Raw genomic sequence first — 11,546 nt, 5'->3', positions numbered from 1 at the left:
CTTATATTAATTATTTATAAATTACTATGCAACTATAATTGCACAATTGTGAGTTATGAGTTACAATATTACAATGTGATATGATTTTTTACTCGATGTCACATGATTTTTCACTTCTGTATATTTAAAAAACACACATTTTGTATTTTAAATATTTGCTATACTTAATGAAAATTTTTCTCAGAATTTTTTATATAATTTTTAAAAATTTTTTGAAATTTGTGTATAATTTTACAACTTTCTCATATTTTTTATACAAATTGAAATACAATTTGAAAATTCTTAAAAGGTTCACATTTTTTCTCAGAATTTTTCATATATGTTAATTTTGAAATTGATTAAGATGATATACAAGTTTTTTTATTCTACATACAACTTCTAATGAAATTTATAAAATCTAAAAAAAGACAAAAAAATATCTTTTAGAAATGATTTATGAAATTTATGAAATGAGAAATTTCAAGATATTTCAAAATTCACGTGTATTAAAAGTTCTAAAAAAGAAAGAAAAAATGTAAACTCTGAGTATTTTTGAGTGTTTCTGAAAAATATTCAAATATTTAAGTGTATAAATTAAGAAAAATTTTCCAAAAATAATCATTGATTAACCAATTATCATGTTTCACGTGTTTGATAGTTCAATGTACTACTTATTAGTCTATTCATCTTGTATCTTTTATACATATATCTTTGGCCGTTCTGAGAGCGCGCTATTGTATTATTACATAACGAATGATAAAGATAAAATATACATAACGAAGGATAAAGATAGAATAATGTGATAACGCTTATCGCACGCTCTCCAAACACAACTTTTCTATTTTTCATACAAATTAGTCACTTAATAATGCCATACAGTTTTGATTTACAAACTTCAAATATGCCTTATTTATATAACTACTTAAAGAGATGTGTATAAGTGTGATGTTAAATTATATAATACAGTTTCTCCGTTCCAAGTTATATTATTAAAATAAAAATTAACATTGAAGAAAAATCTTAGGATAAGCACTTGATTTTAAAAATTTTAAAAGAAGCTAATAATATTTTGCTTTACAATTTTATAGACATTAAAAATAAATATTATGTAAAACACGTCTCTTTCATACATAGCTGCACACAAACTACATTCAAATTACAAGATAGTGTATTGTATGTACAGAGCGCACATGCGTGCGCATAAGTTGTGTATAAAGAATATATAGAGTTCGTACATATCTACCATATACATTTTTATATATCTATGTACATGTTTCTACACACAGCCATTTTATATTCTATTTGGTGAATGCTATCGCCTGCTCGATAAAATAATAATTTCACTATTATTATTAAATCAATATATTTATCTTTATTTGATACTTATTAATACTCTCGCTAAATTCTTTCTTCATTTAATAACATCCATGTATATTTCCATAATATTTAATAACAGGCATATATACGCATATTTTCTTATATTTTAAAATATATTTTACTGTTTACAGTGAAGAGAAAACATATAAAAGAGTATCAAATATCCATGATCAAAAATAATAATTTTAGGACCTGCATTTTCCTAACTAAAAAATATGGCATTTCATTACATACGAATTCTTTTAAATATTTTATTCGACTGTGAGTGACGATTAAATGCTACAAGGTTTTATGTTAAACGCGTTTAAATGAATGACTGTAATTCGTCGAACTGCCAACGAGATCTTCAAGGGAAATCAGAACATCATTACAAAATATTTGAAGGAAATTCTAAATGTCAAATAAACGTTCGATTTTATAAGTATATTTCGTATTGGTCCCATTTCTAAAACTCTAATAACAATACTCTATATAAAAGTTGTAGTTTATTAATCATTAGACTTATACAGATAGGCTACATGCTCCTGTTCGAGACACAAAAATGGCGAATAGACAATCGGTTCTCTCTTTGTCCGATTGCGGATGATTGCTTTGGAGAAAAAAAGTGATTACCTTCTATGCTCTTAGAAAGAAAAGATGCATTTTTCTCATTACTGTTTTGCCTAATCTTGCATTGTTTTCATCTAGCGCATTGTATGACGAAAATATATTTGACATACTTAGATTTTTCAATATTATCGTCAATTATCGTATGTAAATGTGTGCAACCCATCTACATAAATCTATGCTATATTAATGTTTATCTTATTCTTCGGCACAAGATCTCTAATAGCAGACACATTGAATAATCTGGATTTCATCAAATCCTGAATTGGAATAAAGGACCTTTTGCATGCTTATTGTAAATTATTCATTGCCGTAACATGCCGTTTTCCTGCTGTTTTTATATATTTTACATAGAATACTATCTAAGATAAGGAGTTATTGACATGCCTCACAAAAAAATGCATCAAATTGGCATTTCTATCGCGGATTAAAAGAGGTATAAAAGATACATGTGTAATCTCAAGTACGCTATTGTATAAAAAAAGAGCTTGTAATTAGAACGATTTCAGTTCTCTCTTTCGATTAAAAGTGAAACTGTAATCTTATAGTATTGGTTGTATAGTACTGTAATTCCAACTAAACGGAATTTTCATTTTCATACGCAAATATCTGCGTACAATAGCATTTTTCTTCATCTTTGCTTAATTTATAGTAGTATTGAGATGGTTCAATTCGGTGAATGCAGCAACCACGGTGTCGGTTCCTCCTGCTTCTTCTTGTCCTGCTTCCTTCTTTGACCACGATATCTTGTACGATTTGAGCTCCAATCGACGCCGTCCGTTTTTCGCATTCTGATCGATGTCGATACTGTGTTACTAACTCTATCCGTCTGTATAATCGGTTGTTGTCCTTCGTAAGCACTTGCAAAAGTATAATGTGGGTGATAGTATTGTTTTAGGCTCGACTCGTCTCGAAAGTTTTGCATCGCGCACCACACGTGGCACAATAAGCATGGAAATCTGGACAGCCAATATTCTGTGAATTTGTCAGGAATCTCGCCGAGACTCTCCTGTGCCTTCGGGGTTAGTTCTCTGTAATGATGTTTCTAAAAAAAATAACACGCAAATATTAATAAGTTGATATAAAAGACAATTAAGATATAATGCTAAAACTATCACATTTTTCCTTGATTATTTTAAACATATCTATGCAGCTATTTAATTAAACGAAATACATTCCAAGTAATATATGTTGGTTTTACATACATTTCCTAAAATTATATTTATTAGATTAGGAAATTAAGAAAACATAAATCATATATAGATTAATGTGTGCTATCTGAAATCTTAATTTTATTCTGTCTTCTAATTTTCAATTTTTATTCTTTATTTCATTTATTGTCATTCTTCATATAATGCAGAGTTTCAGCAAATTTAGAACTAAAATGTTGAAAAGAAAGAAAGGAAAAGAGCAAAAGAAATAATAATTTATCATTGCCAAATTTTAACATTAATTTTAACGCTATGCTTGTCAACCTACCAACATTCTCACTAACCTTGTTCCGTAAAGCCCTAAGTAAATCTCTTACGCTCACGCCTTGGTAACTTCTGTATTTGCGTAAATCTGTTGCAACTTCAAGATCTATGTACAATCTCCAATCGCCCCCTGTTACACACTCGCCAGAAGTCTCCAACGCTATTAAAGCTGGACTGTCGGACTGATCCTTTTCCACCCGGTCGCTGATATCCTGTCGCATAAATTACAATAACACAATAGACAAAACGACAGAGATTCACGCAATTTCTTACTTTAGATACATAATTCAAAATAGACGTCATGAGAATCTTAAATTTTACAAGATATAACTTGAGAACGTCATTGTAATAGTAGTAGTGCTTTATTCCCTTTGCGGGGTATACTGCGGACCTCCGCTCCGCTTACAAAATACCTATGCTTCTCGCATCTTTTCATTCCGCACGAAAGAGAAGAGAGAACGAAGTACACACTCATCCATCCATACATCATTCTACACTCACTCCTTGGACCTCCGTTTCCGCCGCATTTTCCTTCCTTCCTTCCATACTTTCATTCATTCCAAGCCAACCTCCTCTCTCCCTCATCTCCTCCAACCTCTTCATCCAAACCTCTCCCTCCCCCTCTCACCTAAAACCTCTTCTATCATCTTCTGCCATCCCTTTTCCATCCCCCAATCCGTGCATTCCTCCCATATATGTTCCCACGTTTCCTCTCCCCATCCACATATCCTACACTTTCTTTCCTCTTTCTCTTCCCAGTATCTACCTCCTCTCATACCGTCTCCTAACCTAAACCTAAACGTCGCAATCCTTTTCCATCTTTCCTCCTTCCAATCCCTTTTCAAGTATTCCAGTACTCCCTTCCCCTTCACTCTGTTATACCATCTGTTGAACCTCGAGCTCCTAATTCTTTCCCACCTTTCCTCCTCCTGCCGCCTCCTCTCTCTTGCTACCACCTCTTCCCCCCTTAACTCTCCCTCTTCTCTCAACTTTTCTATCTCCTTGATATTCCAGCTCTTTTCTTCATAAAAACCTCTTCTTTCTTCCTCTCATTTTTCCATCACCTTTCCCTCCTTTGCTCTACCTCTTATCTCCTCCCAACACAACCTTGCCAACTCCCCTCCTCCTTCTCCCAGTTTCTTTTCATAACTCCATGCCTTCATTCCTGCCCTTCCCCTTAATTTTTTCCTCTGCATCTCCTCCCTTACCATGTACCCCGGTGTGTACCTTCCCACCCCTATTACCCATTTCAAATACCTGTCCTGTATCCTCTCTACCCCTTCCCTTTCTTTCCACCCTCAAATTTCTGCACCATAGCTAACTACCGTCCACCAACCTATCAAATAACCACATCTTTCTAGCCCAGCCCTTTCCAAATTTCCTTTTTCCTATTCCCCATACCTCTCATCACCACCGCCCCTTTTTTTGACTCTTTCCTCTATATGGTCTTTCTGTCCCCCATTTGCTATCATCATGTACCCCAGATATTTATACCTTTTCATCTCCTCTATTTCATTCCCTTTCCATTTCCATATTATTATTTTCTGTCTCCCACCCCCTCTTCTACACCTCATCACTTTTGTTGAGAACGTCATTGTATTCCTATTTATTTTATTCGCAAAAACGCTAATAAAAAATGTATGATGGAAATAATAAATTTTATTCTATACCTGAAAAAATCCCAGAATTTCTGCTAAATTCCAAAAGATTGGAAAATTACATATTGCCGAAGCTGGTGGTCTCCCGGCAGGATTACTACATATCATTGCCTTAATAAGCAGCAATGCCAATTCTCTATCATACGAAGATATTTCTTGGAGAGCTGTTAGATTGCTCTCGTCACCTACAATGGAAACAGAACGGACCAAGTAGGTAAATGACGATTACAATCTTATTTCAAAGATGAAAAGAATAAATCAATACAATACGCATGTAACAAATGATTATCATAATATAATTGTCATTGGCAGTTGATGTTATTTCATAACTGTGTAATTGGGCAAATAGCTATTGGACAAATGCACATTCAATTACAATATAATCTGTAGAATTATTGCCATCTCTCTTTGCTGCATAGTTATTACAATATATTCTCTTTATTTGATTCATAAGATATATAGAACGGTTCGTACATAAAAAAAAAAGAAAAAACGAATGGAACCCAAGGCAAAATAATTTGGAAATTTTGCTTTGATTATTACTTACAAAGAATATTAGCTTGTCTTCGTAATGGATCACCAAAAGGATGCTTGCCACCGGAAAGAACATAATAGAAAACGCAGCCAAGCGAAAAAATGTCGACCGCGCACGTCGTCCTTTCTCCATTCAACATCTCTGGTGCGATCCAGCCGTCAGTTCCAGTGACACCGGATCTCCGCGAAAATGATACGCGACCGAGTTGGAGTTTTTTACACAATCCAAAATCTGATATCATGGCGCGTACCTCTCCACGAGGTCCAGGTACAGAGAGCAAGACATTGTGAGGCTTAATGTCTCTATGAACTATGTACATCAAGATTTTATACAATAAATTTTAATTAAAATTTTCAATAAATTCTTTCCAAAAAAATCCAAACAAGATCAAGTATACAGATTTTTAAAACGTGTCTCAAAATTAATATTTTTTTTATAAACAAATTCATCAATCAATACATTGAGAAATCCATCACTTACATCTAAGATTATAAATAAACAATTACCTTTCACTTAAATTATAAACAATTAAAAATAAAGATCAGTTGATGCGTTTCTTAAACTCACCAATATCCAAAAAATGAAGGTGTGCTAATCCAGATGTAGCCTGATGCAAAATATTTTTAACTGATATCTTTTCCCTATCGTATTTGCCCGCCACGTAATCTTGCAAAGTGGCTTCCGCTAGCTCTAAGGCAATATATCTGAACATACGATCTTGTTCGGTACAAAAGTATCTAACTACATTTGCGTGCGCGTCTGATTCTCTTAAGAGAGCTACCTCCCGATCCGCAAACGTAAAACAATCCGGCAACAACCGCTTCACAGCTACAGCACGACCATCAAATTCACCTCTGAACAAAAAAAGAAATTACATAAGATGAAGACATTCTTTTTAAATATAAACAAAATTAAAATTTAAAGTTGTCAGTATCTATAGATGCGTATTCAGTTAATATACTTGGTTAATATACTTGGTACTGCAGAAATAAAAGGCTACTCTGTAAGCTTGAAGTAAATTACATGCTTAGCATTTACTATCTTTGTTTACTATCTTTGAACACTATATATTGTATCACATACTTGTAGACAAATGTTCCTTCGCATCCTTTGCCAAGAACCTGTCCTGTGTCGAATGTAATTTTTCCAACTTTAACCAAACCATCCCCAATTTCTTCTGGCATAACAACTGAGTTGCCCGATTTACCAGAATAATTCATACGACTGCTCTCACGTGAACCCTTAACAATCAATTTATCTCAATTCATATTTAATGTTACGCCTTATTGTTATGCCTTTTTTATACATCCATGTGATGACTTACCTGGGACAATTGTTGGGATTGCTCCTTACATTGCTTGTATATATACCAAACTACAAGCGTGCCAATTGTCAACATAATTGGGATCACGATTAGTTTATCTACATTTTCCTGTTGACTGAGCCACATTTTGCTCGCACTGTAAGTTTTTGATATAATTCTCTGCCAATTTTGATTGTTTTCCGACTGCACGGTATCATTTGATAAATCCGACTGCATGGCGACAGATAACTTGGTCCCAGTGACATTCAATGTCGAAGATTCCAAGATTATTGGATCGGACCGCCCAGTTATTTGAAGAAGTTGATTTTGCGGTTTATATTCTGCAGGCATCTTGTAATGGCCTAAGTTGCAAAAGGTACAAAAAATATATATAATATATACAATATACAATATATGTACGATATAATCTTAATTTGTGTATATTACCTAACATAATGACATTTTCAGTACGCTTGCTCCGATAACCGTCGTTGGCTATATCAATATTAGAAATAAAAACATGATCTCCTGGCAAAGGTACTGTGTTATCCGTATCAAGTTGTGACGTCACCAATGGCCCCTCCAATAATAAGTGTCCTACATTACTCGATATAGTTGTCGTATCCAAATCGACAAGCGACGGTAACGCGTAAAGACCATGTCGATGCTGTCCAATGTACAAAGTTGGACTAAAGAAGATAAATTATGTTTTAATCGTTAAACTAATATATTAGATATACTTGAAATCTATCAATGTGTTCTCTGTCAAATTTTTGAGATAAAGAGTCTTTCTCTTCTTAAACGTTTCATTCAACTTACAACAATTGAACATCAGTCGGCTTTGTCGCAAATTTTTCCAATAACGAATCTGCAATACTTGTGAAAGGAACTGTTAGCAATCCATCTTTGGTTACAGTATACATGGCTATCACTGGACTTTTCAGATCCAATTTCCAAAGAATCCTGCCTAATCTTCTATCCAAGGTCACTACACGACCTGTTGAACTTGTAGTAAAATGTACCAGATCTGAAATTAAATCAATTTTCTTCGATAAATGTGTGTCCAACAAATGTATGTATATGTGTAATATACGTTTCATACATTGTAATACATATATAAGACAGTGTAATGCATATTTAATTCGTAATACTTCGACAACAATCCAACAATTCCGAAAATGTTATCGCATTTTATGAAAATGGATAACGTACCATAATTGTCTGTCACATCGGGTTCCATTTGCATAGCGGAGTAATCATAGAACGTTACATTCCATTTTCTGTCTTTGCGCTTGCTGTCGACCATAATAATATTATACTCCGTACGACCAACAAAAATAATATTTTGCATTTCCAGAGGACACGTATCTTTTACTTTATAAAAACTTAAAAGTTGTTCCTTTTCACCAGTCATTGGGTCGATACTAAACCAGGTGTCAATTTTTCTACCAGTGTACAATATACCATCGCTGCTTCTACATGGACTACTGGCAACTAGCTGAGGAATAGTAAATGGCAACTTTTTCAATGCTTCCGATTCTCTACCAAAAAGATAGAGCGAACCATCTCTGGGATCCGGTAGAAATATAGGCCTAGAAATCAAAAGTATTTTCAAATACATAATGTTTCACTTAATCTTATTATTTAACAAGTGTTTCAAAATATTACAGTCAAAATTTTGCACATTTATTTTCAATACACGAATCATGTATTGAAAATTTATCAACATATATAATAGAATGCATAAGTAACGTACATTTTAGTTCCAGACAGATTGATAGGCACTTTAACCACAGGTTCTAAAACATACCAATGGTATACAAATATCGTATAAAACATGAAATCTCAATTTTCTGATGTGATCTAACAAACTAATTGTTACCATCATCTTGCTGCCATCGTATTTTCCCAGAACGTTGATCGACGCCCACGAGCAATCCTCCAAGCGTAGAGAATAAAAGAAGAGCGTCATCTTGTTCCGCTACCAGTTCGGTGTTAAAGTTCTATTAATGTCATTTAAAACAGTTTGAATTTAGTTTTAATCACAAGAATCCAAAAAAATCTCTTTAAGGAAGAAAAATGTATTACGTACATCTACCGCTTGTTGTCCCACGACGAATGCAAGCATCGTCAAGATAACAAGCGTCATTGACCGACCTGTCATCCACTTTTGCATCGTGAAGAATCTTTATGTAGCATTGATTATATGACATACGAACGCGGATGAATTTCTGCCAGCGTAAATCGAGTTCCATGTAACAACAGTTGCGACGCATCAGTTTATGTTACTTTGGAGCAAGATGGTTCGTAATTCTCGTACATTATTGTAATTAACATAATTGTCACAGATCATTTTCAACATATAATAAAGATTGTATTCTCAAGTCTGCAAATCTATATATTGGCTTCTTCATTCTTAATTAAAGACGAAGCGCAACATTTTGCAGACGAGATCTAGTAAAAAGAGAACTTTGATTGTCAAGATCATACATTTGCGTTATGTCGCAATAAATATACGTATATAACCGAAACGATAAGACAATCATCATAACGAATATATTTTACTCATTGTATCACGAGTCTCTTCAGCTGTCTTCAGCTTCTAAGAGATTCAGTCGACAAACTCAATCTCACAAAGATGTAAGCGATGTAAGTAATGACACGCACATTTCATGAAATGTTTTATCATATTGATATGGACACGTGTCTCATACATACGTTACGCACAACATCCATATGCTGCATACGCATGCCACAATCAGACACCGGGGTAAAGTTAGCTGTCGGACTAACAGTTACGACAGTTTTGAGAATGCCATTCGATTGCTAGTCGTTTATTAGTGTTTGCATGTTTTTTTTTTGTTTCGTTTGCATATTAATAAGTTTAGACAAAAAATCGAAATTAAGATTTGGACAAGTCTAACTGGTAGCGTTTTCGAGTGCAGTGGCTTCTAACCCGGTTCATGGCGATTAATGACGTCACACGCTCTATTTTTAAGTTCTCATTGGATAATTCCAGTATATGGCGTTATTAATCTTGATTTGGATTGGGTTAAAACCCGCTGCACTCGGAAACGCTATTAAATATAAAAACGGACGGTATGAATACCAGCCTGTATGTCGATGATTCCTACGTTCATAGTACTATCTATTTTACATCATGTCTATGGCTGAGCAATCTCACATGACAGTAGTGCCGGTACTTTTGTCAAAGACTGTATGTGAGCATTTAACATTCGATTGACAGAGGCCGTCAGTCCGTCAGTATTCGTTGCGCTGTTCCACGATACGGTTACGATCGGCGCCGGTCGCGATTCAGGTCCACGAATATTGTAAAATTAAGTACTCGTCGTGATGCTTCGTCGATTTTGAAGGTGTAAAAGTCGATAAACAATAACTCATTATCCGCATAAGTCGCAGTAAGTACCAATCGCTTGCTGTTTATTAAATATTTTTTACAAACGCGCAGCGAACACGTCAAGTAGACCTGGCAATGTGACAAGCGTCATGTTTTTTCCAACTCGATGGTGTTGCTAACGAACACAATTCGAATGACATAACAATTTAGCATACGGACCATAAGAACGGTTTGTCCAACTTCTTTTGCCGAAATTATCACATTAATAAACAGTTTAATTTATTTAACAATCTTATAACGATATTGCTAAGTCTGTTATTGAAAAATATTCTGTTTGCTCTCGTGTTACACTCCCTCTTATCTTCCGCCGATCCTAACTTGGATTTTTGACGTTCGCACGCGAGCGATACTAATGTGGATAATGTGCTCGCATCGATTTCTTTTTTTAAAACTTTTTACTTTAGTCCGTGTTCCGAAGACATACTTAAAGTAAACCTTACAAAATCAATGCTATTTGTTCGTCATTATCTCAAAGTATAATTTTGTTATGTACAAAGTATATACAAGTCAATTATTTTCAATTAAATTACATTTGCAATCGTCTTTCAACGAATGTCTTAATTGTCTTTTTAGAGTTGGATAAGTTAATATTTTTTTTTAAACTAAATTAAGTTAAAGTTAATGGTTTATAAAATTAATTTAGTTACATTTAAAAGTTACATCAACAAAAATCTATCTTATTTAAAAGTTACATTAATATTAAATTTAATGAAAAGTTAATTTTAAAAAGTATTATTTATATCTAATTAGAACGTTATTTTTTAAAGTTGAACTGTTAAATTAAAGTTACTCAAAATATGACTCATTATATGATCATCAAGTAAATTTAATATTTTATTGAACTTAAATTTATATGAAATAATGAAAAAATATTTTTTTTATGAGGAAATGTATTTTTTTCTTTTATATATATATATATTTTTTTTTTTAGGTAAATGTTTACCTTGGAAAAAGTTAATAAGTTAAAATTTATGTGCTTTAAAAATAACTAATTGTAGTTAAAGGTCAATTCATTTAAAATTAAGTTAAAGTTATTAACTTTTTTTAATTTTATTATTTAAACTTTTTTAAATTGTTAGTATAACATACGTAAATATTTAATTTGGAAACAATAAGTTAAAGTTTAATTTTTTTCAATCTTATTATTTAAATTTTTTTAACTTTTTAAGTTGATTATCACCCAACTCTGCTTTTT

At 33.1% G+C, this 11,546-nt stretch overlaps 2 protein-coding genes across 4 annotated transcripts in view; one reads left to right on the top strand and one right to left on the bottom strand.

Moving 5' to 3' along the window:
- Positions 1–794: 794 nt before the first annotated feature.
- On the bottom strand, positions 795–9,766 carry LOC105206286 (serine/threonine-protein kinase/endoribonuclease IRE1). The gene is made up of 13 exons (XM_011175821.3): positions 9,026–9,766; positions 8,816–8,936; positions 8,690–8,732; positions 8,146–8,525; positions 7,753–7,960; positions 7,381–7,622; positions 6,955–7,295; positions 6,714–6,871; positions 6,198–6,484; positions 5,643–5,939; positions 5,108–5,280; positions 3,458–3,649; positions 795–3,007 (listed from the first exon to the last, which is right to left on the bottom strand). The coding sequence occupies exons 1-13, from the start codon at positions 9,107–9,109 to the stop codon at positions 2,630–2,632; spliced, it is 2,904 nt and encodes a 967-aa protein (XP_011174123.2). The 5' UTR covers positions 9,110–9,766; the 3' UTR covers positions 795–2,629.
- A 334-nt stretch (positions 9,767–10,100) lies between these two features.
- LOC105206378 (tubulin polyglutamylase TTLL5) overlaps positions 10,101–11,546 on the top strand; it is a 144,710-nt gene continuing 143,264 nt past the window's right edge. For all 3 annotated transcript variants that reach the window (XM_039456866.1, XM_039456865.1, XM_039456868.1), the window contains exon 1: positions 10,101–10,352. The gene's annotated coding sequence lies outside the window, so the exon portion shown is untranslated. The remainder of the gene's footprint in view (positions 10,353–11,546) is intronic.

This window comes from Solenopsis invicta, chromosome 13 (assembly GCF_016802725.1).
Source record: "Solenopsis invicta isolate M01_SB chromosome 13, UNIL_Sinv_3.0, whole genome shotgun sequence".
In the NCBI taxonomy this organism is placed as follows: domain Eukaryota; kingdom Metazoa; phylum Arthropoda; class Insecta; order Hymenoptera; family Formicidae; genus Solenopsis; species Solenopsis invicta.
Note: the sequence above shows the minus strand (reverse complement) of the source record. Positions and strands in the feature narration are given on the sequence as shown.